General features: G+C 50.7%; 1 protein-coding gene across 7 annotated transcripts in view; it reads right to left on the reverse strand.

The window, feature by feature from the left end:
* Positions 1-23,738, reverse strand: part of EPHX1 (epoxide hydrolase 1) — a 35,282-nt gene extending 11,544 nt beyond the window's left edge. Inside the window, exons 1-4 of one of the 7 annotated variants that reach the window (XM_063791360.1) lie at positions 23,325-23,617; positions 22,224-22,395; positions 4,715-4,902; positions 1,718-1,898 (exon numbers count right to left, since the gene is read on the reverse strand). In XM_063791360.1, coding sequence (XP_063647430.1) covers positions 1,718-1,898; positions 4,715-4,897 — 364 coding nt within the window. In that variant the 5' untranslated portion in view covers positions 4,898-4,902; positions 22,224-22,395; positions 23,325-23,617. Of the gene's footprint in view, positions 1-1,717; positions 1,899-4,714; positions 4,903-7,563; positions 7,668-8,075; positions 8,267-22,223; positions 22,458-22,878 lie in introns of those variants that run through there. The other 6 variants (XM_063791366.1, XM_024352169.3, XM_016939836.4 and 3 more) reach the window with 6 other exon arrangements.
* Positions 23,739-24,745: the final 1,007 nt, after the last annotated feature.

Genomic DNA, 24,745 nt, shown 5'->3' on the forward strand with positions numbered 1-24,745 from the left:
GCGCCTGCCACCACACCCGGCTAATTTTTTGTATTTTTAGTAGAGACGGGGTTTCACCAAGTTAGACCAGGATGGTCTCGATCTCCTGACCTTGTGATCTGCCCGCCTTGGCCTCCCAAAGTGCTGGGATTACAGGCGTGCGCCACCGTGCCCAGCCTCTCTCTCTTTTTTTAAGAGATGGGGTCTTGATCTGTCACCCAGTGCAGTGGTGTCCTTGTAGCTCACTGCAGCCTTGAATTCCTGGGCTCAAGCAATCCTCCTGCCTCAGCCTCCTGAGTAGCTGGGACTACAGGTGCATGCCACCACACCCAGTTAACCCTATAATTTCAATTTCCTTTTTTTAGGAACTTTAGTTTATCTGACTGACCAACATGTCTTTCATATACTTTAAGTAATTCCTAGAATTTTAACAAATTAAAATCTTCACTGTTCCTTGAAAAGGCCAAATTATCTTAAACATTAAAAATAAGATTCCTAACATGTACAATTTCCTCAATATAAAAAATTAACAAGCTGGGCACAGTGGTGCTCGCCTATAGTACCAGCTATTCAGGAGGCCTGAGGCGAGAGGATTGCTTGAGCCCAGGAGTTCGAGGCTGTGGTGAGCTATGATCACGCCTGTGAATAGCTGCTGCACTCCAGCCTGAGCAACACAGCAAGACCTTGTCTCTGAAAAAGATTAATTGTATGGCAACCCACAGAGTGGGAGAAAACATTTGCAAATATCATATAAGAGATTTTATTCAGAATATATAGAGAACTCCTAAACCCTAATAAAACACCCAAAAAATGGACAAAAGACATGCACAGACATTTCTTCGGAGAAATTACAAAGAATCCAATAAGTACCGCATAAAAAATGCTCAACATCAGTCATCATTAGGAAAATGCAACTGAAAACCACAATGTGATACCATTTCATACCCATTAGGATGACCATTACCGAAAAAAAGAAAGGAGAAAAATATTGGCAAGGATTTGGAGAATCGGGATTCTGAGGCATTGTTGGGTGGGAAAGTAAAATGGTGCAGCTGCTGCGGAACGCAGTATGGCGGTTCCTCAGAAAATTAAACACAGAATTACCGTATGATCCAACAAGTCCACTTCTGAGTATAGATCCAAAAGAACTGAGAGCAGAGTCTTTTCTTTCTTTGAGATGGAGCCCAGGCTGGAGTGCAGTGGCGCGATCTTGGCTCACTGCAACCTCCGCCTCCTGGCTTCAAGCAATTCTCTGCTTCAGCCTCCAGAATAGCTGGGATTACAGCTGCCTGCCAACACACCTGGCTATTTTTTGTATTTCTAGTAGAGATGGGATTTCAGCATCTTGGCCAGGCTGGTCTTGAACTCTTGACCTCGTGATCCACCCGCCTCAGCCTCCCAAAGTGCTGGGATTACAGTTCTGAGCCACCCCACTTGGCCTGGGTCTAAATCTCATCTCCATCCTTCCTCTCAAAGATTGCCACATCATTGGACTGGATGGTGCATTTCTTTGGTTTTTAAATTGCATGTATGTGTTCCTGCCTACCTCTAAAGATGGACAGATTTGTTGTGACTGCAATATTTTTGCATTTAGTAAGGTTACAACGTATAAGTACATCTCAGTGACCTATAATTGGGTTCTGAATCTCTCCAACTTTATCTGACTGTAAGTCACATTGTGGAAGAAGGCTGTTCTCATGACATACATCCCTCTCTGGCTGGCGTTTTGCAAACATACCTTCAATCTTAGTCTTGAAGTGAGGGTATCTGTTGAGAATCTCCACCTGCTTCTTCCAGTCAAATTCATTCCGCCAGTAGGAGATGACTTTCTTCAGGTAGTTGGAGTTGAAGCCATAGTGGAAGCAGCTGTCCTCCAAAGGTGGGGTGAAACGGAACTTATCGATCCTCTGGTGTAAGTCCTGGAGCAAAATGCAGGACCCCAAGTTGAGAGGGATGGGAAGGACAGAGCGCAAGAGCAAAGTCTGTTTCCAGAAAACACAGCAAACCCTGCAGCCACAAGACACTGCACTCTGGGAGTGGCAAGGCAGTTTCCCACATCACTGGCTACTCCCAAAGCGGATGTGTTCTTCACTTCTTCCTTCTTCACTGTAGACTTTGCATTTCTTTTTTCTTTTTTTTTTTGAGATAGGGTCTCACTCTGTTGCCCAGGCTGGAGGGCAGTGGTGTGATCTCGGCCCACTGCAACCCCCACCTCCCAGGTTCAAGCCAGTCATGCCTCAGCTCCCAGAGTAGCTGGGATTACAGGTGTGAGCCACCATGTCCGGCTAATTTTTGCATTTTTAGTAGAGACGGGGTTTTGCCATGTTGGCCAGGCTGGTCTTGAACTCCTGGCTTCAAGTGATCTGTCTGCCTTGGCCTCCCAAAGTGGTGGGATTACAGGTGTAAGCCACTGCGCCCATCCCATCTTTTACTCTTTAAGTGTATACACGATACTCATCTTTAATTTACCCAGGCGTCTCTACAGCGGGAGTCAGCAAACTTTTTCTGTAAAGGGCCAGATAGTAAATATTCTAGGCTTTGCAGGCTGCAGTGACTCCACTCTGTCTTCGTAGTGTGAAAGCAGCCACAGCCAATGCACAGATGAATGGGGGTGGTGTGTTCCAATAAAACTTTATTTATGGACACTGAAATCTGACTGCTACAAAATTTTCACATCACAAACTATTATTCTTCTTTTGATTTTTTCCCCCTAACTCTTTAAAGAGGTAAACACTATTCTTGGCACGGGCGCTGTGCTAACACAGGTAGCAGGCTACATTTGGTCTATGGGCCTGGTTTCCTGACCCCAATATACAACATTGAATGATACATTATAACTGAGTTGGGATAAAAATTACAGGCCAGGCCCAGCACGGTGGTTCACGCCTGTAATCCCAGTGCTTTGGGAGGCCAAGGCAGGTGGATCACTTGAAGTCAGGAGTTCGAGACCAGCCTGGCCAACATGGCGAAACCCCATCTCTACTAAAAATAGAAAAATTAGCCAGGCATAGTGACAGGTGCCTGTAATGCCAGCTACTTGGGAGGCTGAGGCAGGAGAATCGCTTGAACCCAGGAGGCGGAGGTTGCAGTGAGCCAAGATCGCACCACTGCACCCCAGCCTGGTGACAGAGCAAGACCCTGTCTCCAAAAACTAAAAAATTTACAGACCAGGAGAGAGGGTGCAAGTCTCAGGGGCATGTATTAGGCTAAAAGGCCAGCCCCAGAGGGAGGAAGTTCATGTCAGCTTAGAGAGCCTCTCAAGCATCACCATTCCCAGGCTTCTTCCCAAGTGTTTCAGTCACCCCCAAACAGATTTTGGAAATCTCAGACTCCCTTAGGAGTCTAATTCCCTAAAGGAGCTTTCCTCAGGGCTCAGCCTTGGCCCTAAATAGCAAGGCTGCAGCAAGCAAGTCCTACCCAGGGAGCCTCAGCCTGGTTGCTCTTGGGTTTAGCCCAGCTTCTGCTTTTAAATCCCTTCCTCCTTGGAACTCTCATGACTTTTATCCATGCTTTTTGTGACATTTATCCTTATCCATCTTTTTCTTTTTTTGAGACGGCATTTCACTCTTGTTGCCCAGGCTGGAGTGCAGTGGTGTGATCTTGGCTCACTGCAGCCTCTGCCTCCTGGGTTCAGGGATTCTCCTGCCTCAGCCTCCCGAGTAGCTGGGATTATTATAGGTGCCCGCCACTATGCCCGGCTATTTTTTTTTTTGTATTTTTAGTAGAGATGGGGTTTCACGATGTTGGCCAGGCTGGTCTTGAACTCCTGACCTCAGGTGATCCGCCGCCTCAGCCTCCTAAAGTGCTGGGATTAAAAGCGTGAGCCACCGCACCCAGCCTATCTTTATTTATCTTTTAGTCTACTTTTCTTTGTGCACATTCCTTTTCTCATTCACTGGACTGTATGCTGTTGGACGGAAGGGGCTGTCTCTTCTCCCAAGCACTCACTGGGCCTGCACGCAGTAGGTGCTCAAAACCCACGGAATGAAAGAAAGGATTGGCAGGGCCGTGCCAGGCCTGCCTACTGTCCTGTCCCCCACTCAAGCCTTGCTCCTCCCCAAGAATGCATTCTCAGGTCACCCCACCTGCCCAGTCACCTCCTTCCTGACTCTATCCCTGTGCAGAGGAGGGGCAGCAGCTTCAGGATTAGATTGGACTTCAAATCCTTCCGCATGTTAGCTAGGCCGCCTTGAACGAGTTGCTTTATGCCCCCGAGCTTAAGCTTCTGCATCTGCAGTTTGGGAACAACAATCCTCACCCCGTGGGATCACCGTAGGGATTGAATGCGACCAGGAATGGCTGACACACAGCCGGTGCCTAACCAGTAGCATCCCTTCCTTCTCAGTGCTTCCTGGGTCTCTGATGGGAACCTGCTCACTTTCTCCCACAACCTCACTCCCAAGGCTTCAGGCAGGGCATAGAGGTGGTGATGACAGCTGCTTTCTGTGACCTTTGATGCAGGTTAACTGGGTCTGCTGGCACCCCATCTCCTGCCTGAGCACTGCTGGGCCTTGGGTAGGGAAAGGAGGAGAGATAAAGTGGGAGGGCTGGGCATCCCTCTCCAAAGCAACCTGCACCTGCCCAGCAGAGGAAAAGCAGACTGAAACACACTCCCAAGTAGGATGGACCATTCCCAAGCCCCCGTCCCCTCCCGCATCTGGCCTAAGACGCAACCCCTGTCTTCGAGACACCACCCTCTCCACTGCCCAGCCCGGCCCGGCCCAAGGTGCCTTACGTGGATCTCCTCATCTGACGTTTCCACCTTGAAAGGGCGGATGCTGTCGTCCTCCCTGGCTGCGGACCTCGTGCCTGGCCCCCACCACCCATCTTCAAGTGGCAAAGTTTCCTCTTTGTCCCGGGAGATGAACCAGTAGATGGCAAAGCCCAGCACTGAAGTGAGGAGGATTTCTAGCCACATGGCTCCTGCAAGATGAGGGGAAGCCTTTAACAACGGAGCCCACCCAGCCCAGCCCTGACAGCCCAGAGACTCTGATCCACAGCAGGCTCTTTCCTGCTGCGCTCCAACCCTGTCCCTGATTTTATTTACACTTGACCTAATATATACATATTATATATATATACACACACTATATACATATTATATATAGTATAAATATTATATATATATGATATAGAAAAATGGAAAAACAACAGACAATGAGACAAAATCACCCACAATCCTACTAAGCTTTGAAAACTGTTCATCATCCTGGGAAAATAGGAACCTGGTTTGGCTTCTGCACAGCCCTGGGTAGGGGGTTTTGCGAGCTACATTTCTGAGGCCTCATGTTTTTTTTTTTTTTTTTTGAGATGGAGTTTCACTGTGTCACCAGGCTGGAGTGCAGTGGCACAATCTCAGCTCACTGCAACCTTTGCCTCCCAGGTTCACACCATTCTCCTGCCTCAGCCTCCCGAGTAGCTGGGACTACAGGCACGTGCCACCACACCCAGCTAATTTTTGTATTTTTAGTAGAGATGGGGTTTCACCATGTTGGCCAGGATGGTCTCGATCTCTTGACCTCGTGATCCGCCCGCCTCGGCCTCCCAAAGTGCTGGGATTACAGGCGTGAGCCACGGCGCCCGACAGCCTCATGTTTTTTGCATGTCTGAGAAGGCTTCTGTCCACGACCTCTGGGTTCCCTCCCCCAGGGGAGAGGAGCACCTTTCCTGAATGGTGGCCCACAGCCCCTGCTCTGTCCTTCTTGGAGAGAGGCTTATCCTCAGGGCAGACAGGGGGTAATGGGGAGGCCCAAGTGCTGGGAGAGTAAGTTCAATTTGGGGTTGGGGGACACTGCTAGGAAGCCCAGCCATGGCCACACAGCTTAGCTGTGTGTGTAAGAGCTTTATTGAAACATAATTCATATACCATACAATTCGCCCATTTAAAGTGAACCCTCCAATGGTTTTTAGGATATTCACAGACATGTGCAGCCATAGCCACAGTCAACTGTAGAACATTTTCATCAGCACAGAGAAACTCCATACCCTTCAGCTGTCGCTCCCCTACTGCCCTCCACGTTAGGTCCTAAGCAGCCTCTAATCTACTTTCTGTGTCCACAGTGTTGCCTGTTACATTTCACATCAACTCAGTTGTCTTTTAATCCCCATTTGTCTGACTCCTGTGTCTTTTTTGATCAGAAGAGGAAGAAACCATAGTCTTGGCAAAGCACTATCAGGCAGATACCAGCCCAGCATTGTTATCTAGCTCTTCATCTTCCTCATTCCTAGGGAAGTAACCCACAGACTGTTCTTGTTCAGAGTAACCTGCATGAATATGCGGGCCGTCCTTATGCCTGAGTCAGAGGAGGGTCTCTAGATGCACTGCAGTTAGGACCCAGACGGAGGAGAAAGCATCGAGTTCTGACAAGGCCCCTGCAGACCACGCCCCAGCAGCGCCCCTCGCTCTGTCTTGGAAACCCAAGGCAGGAGGTGGTCCCTACTGGGAACCCCACCACTTGCGTGTCCTCCATTGGCTACATGTCAGATGTTTGGGACTCTGCTGGGGGGTTGCAGAGGCCCTGGAGTTTGCTCCTGTCAAGAGCTGCCCCTCTAAACCTAGAATTGGGCTACTGGGGGTCGTTCTATGAAATACTTGTCCACAGTGGTCCAGTGATAGAGCTCCAAACAGAAATCCACCCAGGGCGATGGCTCTCGCCTTATTCCTGCAGTTCTGTAGGAAATCTAATCAGGAAAATCAGCTTGGCACCCCCCACCTCCCCGTTTCTATCAGTGATCCCAGTGAACTCCCAGCTTCCCACCCTCAGGCCCTAGAGTCATCTCCAATTCTTCCCCCACAGCCCATCACCAAGTCCTCATGCCATCAGATTCAGCCCCCTGTGTGCCTCGCCCCCTCCCCTGGACCAGAGCCCTTATCACCCCACATGTGATTATGGAGACAGCTTTCAAGAGAGGAAACCCACAACCTCTTCTCTCATAGTCACCAGCATACTTCTTAGAACCGACTGCAGCCTTCGTCCTGGGAATCATGCCCAGGTGTCCACCCTTGAACTTCCAATCTATCTCCCTCTCTGGATTGTGAAACTCTAAAGTGCCTCAAGGTCTCACTGATCAACATTTACTCAGTCTACCATGTGCCGGGGGCAGGCCTTCACTATCCCTGCTGGAGACACGTGGGACACGTTGATGCATGTTCCATCTCCAGCCAAGCCAGGCCATTGCTTTCCCTTTTTTTTTTTTGAGACAGAGTCTCAAAGAGTGCAGCGGTGCGATCTCGGCTCACTGCAACTTCTGTCCCTGGGTTCAAGAGATTCTCGTGCCTCAGACTCCTGAGTAGCTGTGATTACAGGTGCATACCACCACCTCCTGCTAATTTTTGTATTTTTAGTAAAGACAGGGTTTCACCATGTTGGCCAGGCTGGTCTCAAACTCCTGACCTCCAGCGATCCGCCCACCTCGGCTTCCCAAAGTGATGAGATTACAGGCACGAGCTGCTGTGCCTGGCCCTGTGGCTTTCATCTTTCAATCCCAAGCCCCAACAGTGCCTGGGCCCCAAGGACCCTATGTCAGCTGATCAGATGGGCAGCTGGGACCACACTCCCACAATAAAAACAAGGCAGGGAATACCTGGAAATGAGTTCCTCTTATTTAAGGAATTCAGAAAAGAAAAAACATGCATCAGCTTCTTTCATTTCCAGAAAGACGTTATATCTCTGCCAGGAAATCCTGCCCTTTAAGAAGATGGAGAAAAGTCAGCTACAAGCCCCTGTGGTATTGAAAGCAGGACTAGGGGTTAGGGACTGGGAGACACATGGGAGCGTGTGGGAGGCAGCGGAAGGCAGAGAGCAGAGCTTCCCCCAGCAACAGGAGCAGCTGAACACACTTCACCGGGCAAGCAGATCCTACCACAATAAACCATAGCTTGGGAAGGCAGGGCTGTGCCCGTCCTGGGCACTGCCTTGACCCACAGTGCCCAGCACTGGTGACTGGCCCAGCACAGCGAAGAGCTCCACCAATATTTTATGCACTAGAAGCTAGTAAGACACATTTTGCATGATGTTGTCAAGGAGGCTGCGAGCATAATGAACAATAAAGAGGGATCACCCTCCCCAGTGAACTTTACAAACCACCCTCCTTACCTGTACCTCAGCACAGGGAGAAGCACCGCTGTCGCGTCCCTCTAGGATATAAATGTGCAACTTTCCCCTTTCTGGGCAGAAAGATCCCAGTGCTTTCACCTGTCCACCAGGCTCCACGTTCTCACCCTCTGATTACTCCTTGGGAAAGAGAGCTGTGGAGCTCTGCACCTGGCGATGCTCTAAGGGCCTGTGAGAGAGGCAGGGCAGGCTGCAGGCACTGGCCCCCACTCCCCATGGCCTTTTGACAATTGCACAGTCCTGCCAAGTCAGCCAATCTCATGTGTGCACAGCGTGGTTATCTCCCCTGGACTTTGCACAGCAAACTGAACCACGTTGACCTGAGAGATACAGGGCTGAAATGATCAGTGCTCGAGTCCCATCTAAAAGAAGGGAATCTGGGACAAGGGGCATTATGATGGCCCCCACCAGCACTACCAGGTGTATCACCCAGGAAGAGGAGGGCAAAGTGACAGATTCAAAGAGAATTTTAAAAACACGATCTCTTGCATTCTAATTAAGATAACAAGAATATTAGTACTTGCTTGGCTCAAGGATGGTGCCTTACAGCCACTGATCTCAGATTACAAATAGGCTCTACTGCAGTGTGTTACTTTGCCACCTAGTAACAGCCCTTTATTTAATAGCAGGTAGTTAATGCACCAAAGAAAGGTGTTCTTGATTAGCCTGGTGTGACAGCAGGTGTTGACTGTGTGTGGGTGGGTTTTCAACCCCGCTGCCGCCTTGCGTTCCCACGTGAACAGTCCTTCTCCTTGCTGCAGGCAATATTCACTTTCACCAGCCCAAGCCCAAGGAGCCCACCCTGGGGAGGACGGAGGGGGTCACCACGGCTCCACACCCCCCGTCTGCTTTGTCGGAGAGCTGGCCAGGCAGAGTGGCGCCCTCTTGACTGAGCCTCAAACCTTTGCTTTCCTCTTACTCCAAATAAAGCCACCTGGCGAAGGAGCTCGGAGGCCTGATGGCAGCCTGCTGGGCGCTTGACAATTCCTAGACCCTGGTAAATGTAATCCATGGTACATGCAAATCCACCCACTAAAGAGCCACAGTTCATCAAACTTGACTTTCCTTTTCACTTATTTAAGGCAAGAATCAGAGTAGGCAAGGGGCTTAGCCTAAATCACACTGCAGTTGTGAGGATTAGAATCTGTGGCCACAGCACTCACTCCTGGTCTGTCACTGGGTGTGTTGCACCCCAACTCCCCTTCTTGTTCCCTCTCAGCACCTGTTTGCAGCCTTGAGTCTTCAGGCCAGAAGGGACTCCTAGAGCACAGACGTCTCCCAGGCCTGCATAGCTTTCCTCAAAAAATGTAATAATAAGAAACAACACCCTCCCCTATCTGGTGGGTCAGCCAGTCCTGGGAAGGACTGCGGGGGCGGCGGGGGTGGGCGGTCTTAGAGTGTGACCAATGAGTCCAGGCACCCACTCTCTATCTGCCTGACCCTGCCCACACATTCTGCTGCAGTTTGAGACAGAATTGCAGATACCCACCGCCCAGGCAGGGAGGATCTAGAGAGTGCCAGGCACCCAGCAGGCTGTCCTCAGGCCTCTGGGCTCCCTCGCCAGGGCTGTGGCTTTATTTGGAGTAAGGGGAAAGCAAAGGCTCGAGGCTCAGTCAAGAGGGTACCACTCTGCCTGGCCAGATCTCCGACAAAGCATGGGGGTGTGGAGCCATGGAGACCCCCTCTGTCCTCCCCAGGGTGGACTTCTTGGGGTTGGGCTGGTGAAAGCGAACATCGCCCAGAGTGAGAAGGACTGTTCACGCAGGAACCCAAGGCGGCAGAGGACCTGGGGTGGGCTGGGGAGGGGGTGGCACTAAGCAGATGAGAGCCCTCCCCTCCCTCTCATGGCCTCCCTCTCTCACGGCCACCCAGCACTCAAGAGGACGGAGCAGGGCTGCATCACCCCTACATCCACCGGGTGGGCCAGTTGATAAGTCACTGCCACTGGGCATGGAAGCTGGAGAGGAACTCGGCAGCCTCGAGTCCAAACCCCTGCTCTACAGCCAGGGAAAGCGGGGGCCGAGTGACTGAGTCTGGGGAAGCTTGATGGCCAACTTGGGTGATGCCATTTAAGGAGCCAGCCTGGGTTTCCCGGAGACTCCCCATCCCATGGCTCCCCTCAAAACAGCAACTCTGACGACCTTTGACTTTAGAAATGAAAACATCTTGGAGGTTACAATATGAGGGCTTTGGCCCAGTGTGGTAGCTCATGACTGTAATCCCAGTACTTCGCGGGGCCAAGGTGGTGAATCACTTGTGGCCAGGAATTCAATATCAGCCTGGGCAACATAGCAAGACCCTCATCTTAAAAAAAAAAAAAGTAATAAAGGGGCTGCTTGCTTTCCTCTTTGGGTCGTTCAAATCTCGGCTCCACTGTTTACTAGTTGAGGGGCTCTGGGCAAGTTATGAAACCTCTCTAAGCTCAGTAGCTGCATCTGTAAAATGGGGATAATAATGTTGAACTACTTATTATCAACATGTGTGTTCCTTCCTCTTCCCCTAAATCCCTAATTACCGTGCAGCATCTCTGCCTTGTAACAGACCCCAGAGGAGCCCCTGTTCCTGTTATTTAGCCCACACCCCAAGGTCCCGCTGCAGCCGTGTGCACATAAACAGGCTGGACGTGAGGGAGTGCATGGCGTCAGGCACCGTGGTCTGGCAGCATCTGCTCTCCTCTCCATGTGCCTTCACCAAGGACATGATTTGGGAGGATGACCAAAAGCACAAGGCTATGTACATCTTCGGGTATCAGCGTTTTGCAAGATATGTCCCTGGGGTAATCTCCACCCCTCTTTTCCATCTGTTCGGAGAAGGTGCATTCTCAGCATCAAGGGGCAGAATTCTGGTGGCTAAGCCTTCACCTTTCCAAGGAGAGCTATATTTATCTCTTCCCTGTGGTCAGCTCCTGCTGATGTAGCAAACATTAGAACTTCTTCAAAACATCAAAGTTTAGGAGACACCATGAAAAACTGAGAAGTAAAGCAATACAAAATGAGAGTGCCTGCTTTATTTTGCTAGCACCTGAAATCAGAGCTTCGTTGATCTGCCTCAAAAGTTCCAGAGATATATTTTATCTGATTTGAGTTTTTGTTTCGTAATGCACTTTTCCAGAATACTGACAAGTTACTGGGCTGAGAGTTTGTGCAGGAGGGGGTTGGAGGGGAAGCCTTTCAGAATGAAATCATTTTATTCTCGAAGCCAAGGTACTCTTCCCAACAAAATGGTTCACTTGCCTAGTAAAGAAAATACAATTTTGTTGCAAACCAGCATGATTTTTTTTAAAAACGGGACTGGAAGATAGTGGTCATTTAGCTACAAGATACTGAGCTCAGAGGGGAACTTGATGAACATTTGGCTCCTACTGTAAGAAATGGGATTGCATACATTTTAATTCCAATTCTACACTGAAGTCAAATTTTGGGCATGCATTTGTGAAACGTGGAAGAAAATCTCACTAAGTTCAAGGTGAAGAAGTTAGATGAGCAATCAATGGTCTTTACCCTTCAAAGATGGACTAAATGTAAACTGTTAGAAAGCAACAAATGATACAAGTAGAGTACTTGTTAGTTTACTTGTGTTTATCTTTCTGGATCTGAGGTATAAAGGACAGTTTTAAATACGGGAGAGCAAATAAAGTAGGTGCTTTGTTCTTTGGCACAGTTAAAAGGTAAATCACCTGTAATCCCAGCACTTTGGGAGGCCAACGCAGGCAGATCACTTGAGCCCAGGAGTTTGAGACCAGCCTGGGCAACATGGCAAAACCCCATCTCCACAAATAATAAAAAAAAATTAGCCAGGCATGGTGGTGCATGCCTGAGGTCCCAGCTACTTGGGAGGCTGAAGTGGGAAGATTGCTTGAGCCCAGGTGGTTGAGGCTGCAGTAAGCTATGATCACTGCACTCCAGCCTGAGAGGAAGAACCTGTCTCAAAAAAAAAAAAAAAAAAAAAAAGAACCAAAAAATGAAAAACAGGCTGGGTATGGTGGCTCACACCTATAATCCCAGCACTTTGGGAGGCCAAGGCGAGCAGATCACTTGAGGTCAGGAGTTCGTGACCAGCCTGGCCAACATGGTGAAACCCCGTCTCTACTAAAAACACAAAAATTAGCTGGGTGTGGTAGTGTGCACTTGTAGTCCCAGCTACTCGGGAGGCTGAGGCAGAAGAATCGCTTGAACCTGGGTAGGCGGAGGTTGCAGTGAGCCGAGATTGCCCCACTACACTCCAGCCTGGGCAACAGAGCAAGACTCCATCTCAAAAAAATAAGAAAAGGTAGATCAGTTTAATAATTTAATGGAACTTAATATTTCTGTTACACTGGGGTAAAAATAAAAGTTTGCTTTTTAAAAATTCTCTTAAGTGATGTCACTAAGTCAAGTTTTAAAACATACAATTCATTTTAAGATTGATACTTAAAGTTCAAATGAACTCTTTTTCTGTTATTTGAATGTGGTTTTTAAAGTGCCAAGAAGTTATTTGTTTTTTAAAGTAAATAAGAGATTTGGATTGGCGCCTTGGAAAAGCAAGTATAAACATGTTTTTGGACCAGAGGTTGGTTCAGCAACACTGAGTGTAACTACTGGCTGGGTACGGTGCAGGCACCGGGACTAACACAGAACCCTGCAACTGTAGGAGCTCACACTTTAGCAGGGCAGACAAACGGATAACAGATAAACACCCTTCCAGTTATAGACACATACTATATGCACACAGATGGAAGAGAAGTGTGCACAAGCAGAAGTGGTTAGGTTTTGCCACAAAGTTTTCACAGAGAAGGGGTCATCAAGCAGGGTTTTTAAGTATGAATAGGAGTTTACCAGGAGAAAAATAATGGTGGAATGGGAATAATCCAGGCAGAAAGAAGAGCATGTGGAATGGAATGGGATGGAAGTGAGGAAGCGCATGGCATGAATGAAAAAACACAAGAATCTCATAGGCTGTTTTCGGGTAAGAGTTGATGATTCCACATTTCCGAGTGTAGTTGTCTCATTTACTACTATACTATCTCTTTTATAAATTGCTACTTCATCACGAGCTGACCCAGGAGTTTTAACTTAGAAATCGTGTTTACAATTCAGATTATCCTTCTGTAAATTACATGCTGAAAAGAGTGAGCTAAGAAAATATACTTGGGGACAGGTGTGGTGGCTCATGCTTGTAATCCCAGCACTTTGGAGGCCAAGGTGGGCAGATCACCTGAGGTCAGGAGTTCAAGACCAGCCTGGCCAACATGGTGAAACTCCATCTCTACTAAAAATACAAAAATTAGCCAGGCATGCCTGTAATCCCAGCTACTCAGGAGGCTGAGGCAGGGAGAATTGCTTGAACCCAGGAGGCGGAGGTTGCAGTGAGCCAAGATCACACCACTGCACTCCAGCCTGGGGAACACAGCAAGACTCTGTCTCAAAAAAACAAAAAAAAGAAAGAAAGAAAATATACTTGGGAATGTGAGGATTTTGTGGTTGAGTGAAGAAAGGTGGCCCGGACAGGAGATTACTCAGAACTCAACGGTTCACCACAGCTGTCCTTGATGAGCTGGTGGCTGTGGCAAACACACCATCAGATTGGGATGTTGAGGCAGACTGCTAGCAATGTTCTCTCCTTCTTCCTTAGCAAAGGATTTTTAATTTTAGTTGGAGAAGACCAGCCAAACACTTGACATTTCTTGGCCCCCTCACAGCTAAGTATGACAGAGTGATTAAGTGCGGACAAAGAGTTATAAATGTATTAGAGCAGAGCCACCTGGGGCCCAGACAGTACCTTGTGTCAAAATGTTCTCCAGTGCATCTGAAATCGCACTGTGATCCTGTCCCCCTAAACTTTGTCTTCTCTTGGTGTTCCCTCCCTCAGTAACTGACATTACCCGCCCTGCTACCGCCAAGCCAAAAACCCAGGCAATGTCCTTGAAAGCCCTCTCCTTCACTCCGCCACAGATATCAGTAAGTTCTGGCAGCTGAACTTCCAAAGTACATCTCAAATCCATCTCCAACCCAGCCCAGGTTCCTGTGGCTCTCCCCTGGACTACTACCCTGCCCGGTCCACTCACATCTGCTCTACCCCTTCCGACACAATGGCCACTCTGAAGCCACAGCAATCTTTTTACAACATTTTTTTTTTTTTTTAGATGGAGTCTCTCTCTGTCCCCAGGCTGGAGTGCAGTGGCACGATCTCGGCTCACTGCAACCTCCGCCCTGGTTCAAGCAAGTCTCCTGCCTCAGTCTCCTGAGTAGCGGGGACTACAGGCACATGCCACCATGCCCAGATAATTTTTGTATTTTTAGCAGAGATGGGGTTTCACCATATTGGCCAGGATGGTCTCAATCTCCTGACCTCGTGATCCGCCCCGCCTCCGCCTCCCAAAGTGCTGGGATTACAGGCATGAGCCACCATACAAACCTTTTTTTTTTTTTTAATGGAGACAGGTTCTCACTATATTGCCCAGGCTGGTCTCAAACTCCTGGGCTCAAGTGATCCTCCTGCTTTAGCCTCCCAAATAGCTGGATTACAGGCATGAGCCAGGCCAGAGTGATCTTTTGGAAATGCAAATCTGATCATGTATATCCCATCCCCTGCGAAACCCTTAAAGAGCTTCCCATTGTCCTTGGGTTAATGTGGCCTTCAAGGCCTGTGTGATCTCACCACTCCCCTAGCCCGTCAGAGTGCTACTGGTATCAATATTATGGAGAAACAGTTTACTTGAAAGCTAAGTGAGAGTTTTAGGGCTGGGATCTCACGCTGCCCCCCGATCTTTCAGTTTTGTGCTCACCATGCTGTCCTACTGTGGGGCTTTATGAAGGCGAATCCCTCTGTTGAAAAGCTATTCCCTCCCCTTCCCACCTCCCTAACTTCTATCCACCTTTCAGATTTCAGACTGACTGTCCCTCCTCTGGGTAGCCTCTCCTGACCTATCCCAGCAAGGCAGATCTCTCAGTCCTAGCCTTCGTCGAGCTCACATTTGTCAGGGTGATTATGTGACTGACAGCTGGACGGAAGCTCCTGTAGGCCACTGACCATGTCTGCTTTGGCTCCCATCTGGACTCCCAGTGCCTGGCCTTCTAGTAGATGCTTAATTATTTGTTGAATGAATGAATGAATTTAAAAATTCTTTGAATGAGAGCATAGAAAATTAATCAGAACTTTTGAACAAGAAGAGCTGAATTCCCCTTGAGGAATAATAAATATAACCTACTTAGCCTAGTTGGTAGAGACAGACCATAAGATGCAGGAAGAGGGCTGAGTAGGTGGCATGAGGCACTATAACGCCCCCTGACCCCAAAGAAGACTGGAGAACCAGTATCCTAGGCGCACTACAAATATCAGGGTTTTGGGTCTAAAAAGATGGGGTCAGACTCAGATCCGGCCACACAAAGTAAAGGGGCAGGTCTACCGCCTGCCCAAAGACTCCCCTCCCCCAACCCAAGCAAGCAGTCAGAACCTCACCACAAGAAAGTGCTCCTAAAATCGCAGTAAAGTGCTAGCCGGCCATGACTCAGCACTTGCCATGTGCCCGGCCTTGGCTAAGTGCATTGCAGGGCAGAATGCCCAAGTATTTTTCCAGAACAAAGGCCATGAGGTGGACCCAGCCCTGCGACAGTTGGGCAGGCCTGGCTCTGACTGCGTTTCTCTAATAGTGACTGAGACTCACAGCAGCGTGAAAAGCCAGTGCTTCTCCTGGGGGAAGTCTGCCACTTTGGGGAGGAAAGTGTGGGGGCAGAGAGGGTAAGGGAAAAACTATGGCATGACCTGCCCCTCAGATGCCAGGCCAGAGAGGTAGGTGGGCTTGGAGGGTCTGCTGCTTCTGCAGGCCTGGTCCCAAGCCTGCCCCCATACTGCCCTCCCCAGCACCCCAGCCTCATCACTCCTCCCTGGGGAAGGCGAAGGGAACATCCAGTGGAAAGAGAAAAACAGATGGCTTCCCTCCCATTCCTGGCCTGCCTGCCAAGCGGACGCAGGATGGGAGCCTGGGAGCGTCCCTGCTGCGAACTCCCTGTCAGCAGCTACCCAAGCCTTGGGGCTCCCAGGGGCTTCCCAAAAGCTATCCTGAAGCTCCCAGCCCCACTCCCTTGGCTGGCTCAAGAGTGATGGAGGCAAACCCTGGGGGGAACTCCCAGCTTCTCCCTTAGCCATTGTCCCTGAACCCCAGGGACCCCTGGAGACTCAGGATGGAAGAGGCCGGATGCAGGCAAACTGGGATTGTGCACCAGGCCAATGGCCGTGTTTATCTCTGTGCAAGCGCCGGAGCCAAGCCCTGGGAAAACAGCTTAGAGCCAGAAACCAAGGGAAAGGAAAAATGCAGTTTACAAGCAGGAAAAAAAAAGCTGGGGGAGAGTAAAAGAGCAGTAAAAAGTGTCAGGAGACAGCCTTCTTGGGGGCAGGAGTGCTGTTCTGGGGCATATCGCCCTCTGTGTGGGAGGGAATTCCCTCCACCTCCATGCTATCTACATGTGTGGAGAGATAGAAAGAAAACAATTTGGGATTGGCACTGGGATGCCAATGTGGTTGAGGGAGCCCCGAGCCAGCCCGCGGGCGGTTAGGCCCTCACTGCCTGCTTTGCTGCCTGGCCCTGCTGCCTGCCAGCCATGTAGCCTCAGGTCAGTGACTCCACTTCTCCAGGCCTCCGTGGCCCCATCTGCTGTGGAGGGTCTGGAGAGGGGAAGGGGAAGGCCACGCGGGTGGGCTGGCCAAATCCTGTGCGCCTTTGGAGAGGGGACGGCTACTTCCACACTCTTTAAAGGCCACACAAACTTTAAGTTACAGAACTCAAGAAGACCGAGAGACGCCCCACATGCTGCAGGGCTCATGAGCTCTTGGCCTGGAGTTTCATTTGAGGTCCCATTCCATCTCACATTCTGCCAATTAAAATTAGAGCTGTTGAGTTTCTTCCATTGGTTCTAAATTACCAGAGAAAAAACTCAAGCAGAACCCAGTTCACCACCTATAAGGAAAAAGCATTGCCCTCTATGCAATTTCAGTCCTTGACATTCTCTTTTTTTATCTTTTAAAATTAAAAAAAATTAGAATAACTTGTTTTTTCTTTTAATTTTAAAGACAGAGCCTTGCTTTATTGCCCAGGCTGGAGTGCAATGGTGCAATCTCAGCTCATTGCAGCCTCCACCTCCCAGATTCAAGCAATTCTCATGCCTCAGCCTCCTGAGTAGCTGGGATTACAGGCACCTGCCACCACCATGCCCGGCTGATTTTTGTATTTTTAGTAGGAAAGGGGTTTCGCCATGTTGGCCAGGCTGGTCTCAAACTCCTGTTAAGCGATCCGCCTGCTTTGGCCTCCCAAAGTGCCGGGATTACAGGCATGAGCCACCGTGCCGGGCCAGTCCTTGGCATTCTCTACTTGAGTGGAGAGAGGCTCCTATTCCAGGGGATAATAGGAGCAGATCATATAACACACTTACCGGAGTTCCTTCCCACCATTAACCACACTCTGCACCTCCCCCTTCTCCCCAAGGTGTCTTTTCCTCAACAATGTGCTCCACGATCTGGAAGCTTCCTTGCAGTGTGTAACAGGAGAGCACTGAAAGCCGGGCCTCATGGAGGAACCTGAGCCTGCCGTCTCATCTAGCAGAGCAGCAAGAGGACTAGGGGTGCTTCCTGTAGGGCAGCAAGAGGACTAGGGGTGCTTCCTGTAGGGCAGCCCGAGGACCAGGGTCCGAGTTCTGGGTTGTTTGGTCGTGGCAAAGGTTAGTTTGTTTGTGGCAATGCTTAGGTTTCAAAAAGGAGTTTAAAAGTCCCAAAAGACTAAAAATATTTATGGGGTTCAATCAACAGTCCTGAAGGCAACTCTGAAATTAAGATGTTCCATCTTGACCGGGTGCCGTGGCTCACGCTTGTAATCCCAGTACTTTGGGAGGCTGAGGCAGGTGGATCGCTTGAGCCCAGGAGTTCAAGACCAGCCTGGGCAACACAGTGAAACCTTGTCTCTACAAAAAAAAAAAAAAAAAGAAAAGAAAATTAGCTGGGCATGGTAGTGCACGCCTGTAATCCCAGCTACTTGGGAGGCTGAGGATGGCTTGAGCCTGGTGGGGCGGAGTTTGCAGACAGCTGAGATGGCGCTACTGCACTCCAGCCTGGACAACAGAGCCAGACCCTGTCTCAAAAAAAAAAAAAAAAAAAACAAAAACAAAAACGATGTCCTGACAGGGTATCACTATGACCCTGATAGCAGCCTTCCTAGTAGGGTGTGGAAGTCCTGCCTCAGTGAGGCACACATGGAACCGGAAGATGGCAGGGTTGCTTCTTCCACCTGGTGGCTGTGCCCTGACCTGGTGGCTACATTTGCTGGGCCCACTGCTATTTCCCCACAGGAACAACTTGGCAGCAAACAGGTCCTGCCACAGCCAGAAAAACTGGGACGTGGGAAAGTATATTCATTTCCCCCAAAGAGCTGGTAAGAGTCAGTCTTCTCTTATCACTGCAGGATATACCCATACCTGGAAAGATGGCCTTGGGGCTTGGCACTGGGACCAATGTATTTCTCTTACTTTCCTAAAGTCTCTCCGAAATTAGCCAAGTCTCACCAGTTCTAGCAGAAAGAGGGATACAATTTTGTAGGACCGGAAAGTCACCCCTCAATGCGGCCAGTGTCTCTCGTTTCACAGGGAAAGCAAATTCCCAGGCTGAGTTGCCAGAGGACAAGCTGAGGTGGTGGCCTTTGGTGAGGGCTGGAGGGCCAATGGCTGCCTGCTCCTGGCCTCTCACAGCATGGCTCTCTGACCCTTCAGGGACGCACTGAGACCTCCTGCTCCCAGTCACCAGCCTCCCACAGCCTTCAAGAGTCACAGTCCAGGCTGCTCCTGGACTAAAGCCAGCCAGGCGGGCCCGTGGCAGAGACACTCAGAACACGGCCTAGACTTCAGGATGTGTCTGGGCACCCCCAACCGCTGTGAGGAGGGCTAGAGAAGCCCTGAGCTGTGACACTGGGGTGGGAAGACTTAAACACACCATCTCCCATACTACAACCGTCTTAAGAAGAGGTAGTTTTTCTTTTTAAAAGTTATTTGAGACAGGGTCTCGCTATGTTGCCCAGGGTGGTCTTGAACTCTTGGGCTCAAGAGATCCTCCTGCCTCAGCTTCCTAAAGTGCTGGGATTACAGGTGTGCTCCACCACTCCCAGCTAATTTATTCTTTATAGAGACGAGGTCTCACTTTCTTGCCCAGGCTGGTCTCAGAACTCCTGGGCTCAAGTGATCCACCCACCTCAGCTTCCCAAAATGCTGGGATTACAGGTGTGCGCCATCTTGCCCAGACAGTTTTTCTGTTTTAAAGAGAATTAAAAATGAAGCTCAGATATGTGAAGTAGTTAATCCAGCTCTTAAGTACCAAAAAGACATTAAAATTCAGTCTCTATTCATCAAACTTCCCAAATGCTAAAGGCAGCAAAAACTCCTGCTCCTGACCTAAGAACAAGGCCTGTGATCCTTAGTTTGTGGAGTAGCTGGAGAATTTTCCAGAAGTCTCTTTAACTCCTCAGAGAAAAGAACACTTTCCCCTCTTCTGCAAGCTTGCTCAGTTAGGCCTTGGAGAGCCTAATGGGTGTGGCTGTGCGGGGGATGGACCATGCACTAAACCACACCCACCCACCAGGCAACAGACGGAAAGACACAGACAGCAGGGCGGGTGGGCATGAGGACTCCACACCAGGTCTCTGAACCCATCTCCTGGAATGCCGTAGGTCAGGCTGTGGCAGTCAAATGGCTGCTTTCTGCTGAGAAAGGATGAACTATGACTTCCCCTGGGAAAGTAAATAAACCTTGACAATAGGGGAGGCTGCTCAGTGTGAGCTTGGTTTGCACAATCGTGTGCTCAGTTATATAACGGAGGATTGGATTGCGCAGTTTTCTCCTTGTTGAGAGGAAGCTCTTCCCGGAGCGCCCACCAGCTCCTCCCTCCTCAGGAGAGGGGTGCGGCTGGATCCTTGGCAACGCTTTGGTCCCCTAACGGGGGAACTGCTGGGGTGCCTTCTCCCTCCTGCAATCCCCACCTTATCCCACAGCCCCTTGGAGACTCTGCTCCTAAGCCACTAGGTCTGGGTCAAGAACCACACACAGGCAGCCCAGGGGGCCAGCTGGGCTGGGCAGTGACCCTCCTGCCTTGACTCAGGGCCCTTGAACTCTTAAGATTTTGCCTCCCCTACCCTGTGGCCAGGGCCTTCACTCTAGTTGAAGTGTCTTCACTGGACCCAGCAGAGGCTACAGGGCCCACTGAGTCCCTTCAAAACTCACCGTTTCCCTCCTACACATTCCTTTCCTGAAATCCCTTCAGACTTTGCCACAGAATCATCACATAGCAGAGCTGCAAGAAGGCCTGCAGATCGCTGAGCCTAACCTCATTTTACAGATGAGGTCCAGAGAGGGGACACATTCATGGCAGAGCTGGGACATGAGCCAAGTCTTTTTTCCAGCCCAATCCTCTTCCCACATCACTGTATTACCTCTCAAAGGAATGAATTGCTATTGATGGGATTTATGGCCCTAGCAGAGGTGGGTTTTCAGTATGAGATCCTAGGCGCCCCTTGAATCACTATCTGTCTACTCCATCTGTGCCCACTCTGTCCCCGAGTGGGTGGGCTTCGAGCTACTTCTTCAGCAGGGGTGACCAGCTCATGCTTGGTCCTCCCTTATTTGGTACGCCCAGCTGTGATCCATGCGGTTGAACCTCTTGGCGTAAGAACTGAGAAATGAATCTCAGTAGCCCCTGCTTTCACATGTCTGGGCCTGGGCCAAGATACCAGAACAGGAATCAAGGTGCCAGGTGAGCAATCACCAAGCCTGGGTATCAGGTCGACAGGAGGGGCACTGTGCATTGGTGAACCTGGGCTCCCTGAAAATGCCAGTTATGCTTAAGACATCAGGCAGGAACCAGGACACCCCAGGAGGGGCCTGAACAGAGTCACTCCACCTCCTGCAGTGGTCAAGATGCCCTTTCTGCAAAGGTCCCTCTGCCCACAGAGCCCTCATTCAGGGCTTCCTGAAGATGTTCCCAGCCGCGTAAGTCCATGCCAGCTAGTGTGCTTCAGGCACAGCTGAGAGGCAGGAGGCATCACGCAGAGAGCATGTGGCTTGTCACAGACGGTGCTGAGGTTCACCCTGGCTGTCTTGCTGAGCAGTTATTTTCCGTGGAAGGTCCTTCCTTTCCTGGAATTGGGAAGAAGGCCGCAGAAAGCTCAGGAGTCCCCTCACTTACAGACTGAGCTAGTTCAGTTTATCCAGTAGGTCACTCATCAGCTTGACCCACACTCTGCAAACACAAACATCAGGCCATTCAAGCTGGGCACACTCCTGCCCCCAGCCTTTGCACCTGCACCCCAGGCAGCAGCTTGGCTGCTCCCTAACTCTTCAGGTCTATGCCAGTGCCACCCTTCAGTGAGGCCTTCCCTTTCCACCTGGCACTCCTCTCCCCTCTTTAAAGTTTTATTTATCTCCATATTACACATCATCTTCTAACATACTTTATAGTTTACAAATGTATTTTGTTTATTATCCCTCTGCCCCTAGAACTGCAAATCCCACGAGGGCATGCTCCCCGCTGTGCCTCAGTTCCACAGTGAGCAGTTCCTAAGTACCACCCATGCCTCCTCAGCGCCTCCTAGGTGTGGAAATTTGGGAAAGAAAAACTGCTTGGAGAGCACTCCCAGAGTTTTTGCTGCTAAGTCAGACCAAGTAGGGCCAGTGAAAGGCCCCCTATTATCCCCCAAACCTAGCTCCCTGAAGGAGGCAACCGTTACACCAGAAAACAATGTTACTTTCTGGAGAAGTGTGGCTTCCTGAAAATGTTTATTTTAAATTATGCTGGATGCAGAGGAGGCTGCACAGTGGTACCGAAACAGGCACCAACCCCAAGGTCCTCAACAATTTTCCACCAACAGCTCATCAATCCCAGCAAAGGGCTGTCCTGGAAGCTGGCCTGCCAAGTGCATGGGTCCCCCTCACCTCCCACCTCCCACCTCCCGCCACAAGCTGAGCCCTCACAGAACTTCCAGGACAACGAGTGTTGCCTGTAGGGGCGGATCCAGGCTTTGCAGAACCTGAAGCTTAAACAATGGGAGGTGGGCTATGGAGGGGGCATTCAACTTTAAGAAAAAAAAAGTCAAAATTAGGATTACAACATTGCTAGGCACCCCACCTCCAAGATCTCGGGAGCCGCCAGGGCAAGGAAGGAGCCAGAAGCTCAGAGAAAACCGACGTCTTCCAGGGAGGGAGGCAGGCGGCCACTCGGTCTCCGCGGCGCTTTTGCTCAGGTTGACCACATTCCCTGGCTTCGACTACAAGGTGAACTCCCGGGCAAGTTTCCTGTTCTACAAGAGGAGAGGGCTGGCCTTCAATCCCGAGACCAGAGCGAGGGGGTGCGGGGCGGCGGCTGCGGCAGCAGATGGAGATGAAAGCGCATTTCAACTAAAAGGTGTGATCAGTGTCAGGCCTCTGAGCCGAAGCTAAGCCATCATATCCCCTGTGGCCTGCACGTACACATCCAGATTGCCGGTTCCTGCCTTAACTGATGACATTCCACCACAAAAGTGAAAATGACCTGTTCCTGCCTTAACTGATGACATTGTCTTGTGAAATTCCTTCTCCTGGCTCATCCTGGCTCAAAAGCTCCCCTACTGAGCACCTTGTGACCCCCCCACTCTGCCAGCCAGAGAACAACCCCCCTTTGACTGTAATTTTCCTTTACCTACCCAAATCCTATAAAACGGCCCCACCCCTATCTCCCTTCGCTGACTCTCTTTTCGGACTCAGCCCGCCTGCACCCAGGTGAAATAAACAGCCATGTTGCTCACACAAAGCCTGTTTGGTGGTCTCTTCACACGGACGCGCATGAAAATCAGTGTTCCGACTTGGGTGACAAATTAAGTGCATTTCACCGCCGAGCGAGCCACGGCCCTGGAAGCAGAGCTCGCCCAGGCCAGGGGACGCGGTGCGCTCCCGGGGTCGCGAGCCTCCCTCCCTGCGGCGTCCGCCCGCAGTCTGGGACGCGGAATTCCCTGCGAGAAGTCCGCGGTCGCCTGCAGGCTCCTTCCCCCAGTAGGCGGCACGCGCAGTCTCCTGGCCGGGGCAGGAGCTGGGGGCGGACCAACTACAAGTCCCTCTGCACCCCTGCGGGCCGACCGCAGCCCCGACCCCTTGGCGCCCCGGCCCGCCGCCCACCCCGGCGGCCGAGCCCGCGCGGAGCCCGAACCGCGTCTGCGTCCGGGGAGTGCGGGCCCGGCCGGCCCCGGGCGCTTACGGTCTCGGCTCGCAGGCTCCGGCGGCGGCAGGCGCGCGATCTCTCCGGCTCCCTGGCTGTCCTCGGCTAGTTTTCAGCAGCCCCGGCGCAGTCTCCGCCCAAGCCCGGCCTCCGAGCGGGGCGTTCCCCGGCCTGGAGGACCCGGGAAAGTCTCTAGGCCTGCCTAAGGCTCCACCTCTGCCGGGGATAAAACGGGCTACTTAAAGGGCGGTCCGCGGCCCCGCGGCCAGAAATGGAGAGAAGCGTTTGGCAGCTCGTACAGCAGTTTGATCCCGTAACTTCGTCAGTTGAATCTAAAAACAAAAATCCAAACTTGCTTGATGTATGTCCTTTTTTTTTTTTGGAGACAGAGTCTCACTCTATCACCCAGGCTGGAGTGCAATGGTGCGATCTCGGCTCACTGCAGCCTCAAGCGATCCTCCCACTTCGGCCTCCAGAATAGCTGGGACTACAGGCTGCGCCACCACACCTGGCTAATTTTTTAAGTTTTGTAGATACGGGGGTCTCACTTTGTTGCCTAGGCTGATCTTGAACTCCTGGGCTCAAGCGATGCACCTACCTCCGCCTCCCAAAGTGGTGAGATTATGGGCGTGAGCCACTGCACCTGGCGGTGTATGTCTTTTTAATTTCATCTTTCTAGCAATTCATTCTTAGTATATTTAACAAACATATTGGTCCGTGACATGCTTGGAAATCTAAAAACAAATTAGTGTCTTTAAACAGAGAATGTGAGAAGCAATGGTCTGAAGCACTCTTGGGGGTCTTCATGGTGAGGACCAGTATAGGATGCTGAGTTCAATGCCAGGGGAGCAACCTCTTAGTGAATCCCCTCCCGCTTTGGAGGGAGCTCAGGGCCCAGGCGGGTGGTTGCTGGGGCTCTTTTAGCTTCCGTGAGAGCGTTGATCCCCAGCCCCTCATCGTTAGAAAGCCTGTCCCATCGCCTCTGCCATCACCCCTCCTTAGCTTCTCTCTTCACCTGCTCAGAGGTGCAGTTCTTTCAACCACCAGCATCCTCACGATCTTGGTGGACAGACTACAGCTAGGAGGCCACATGCAGGGCCCAGGGCTGGAGTTCTAAGCTTCTGACTGTCACCTTGCACACTTCAGGATATGGTTCACCACCACCCACCTTCCCTTGGCCTCCAACCTTTCTGCTCACCCTGGCCCAAGAATTCTGGCCGGCAGACACACTCACCTCACTCCCACCTCCAAACTTTTGCTCTTGCAGTACTGCCGGACAGGGTGCCCTCCTCCATCCACATGTAGAGTCCTCTTGTCCTTTAATTCTACACCCTCCTATAAAAGCTTTCTCTTGCACCTGCAGTCTCTGACATCTCTGTATTCCTTTCAGAACCTGCAGTCTGGGAGAGTTCTTTCCCCTCCCCTCCAAATAGTTCACACAGAAGCTCTGCCTCTGGCCA

Source organism: Pan troglodytes, chromosome 1 (assembly GCF_028858775.2).
Source record: "Pan troglodytes isolate AG18354 chromosome 1, NHGRI_mPanTro3-v2.0_pri, whole genome shotgun sequence".
Taxonomy (NCBI): Eukaryota; Metazoa; Chordata; class Mammalia; order Primates; family Hominidae; genus Pan; species Pan troglodytes.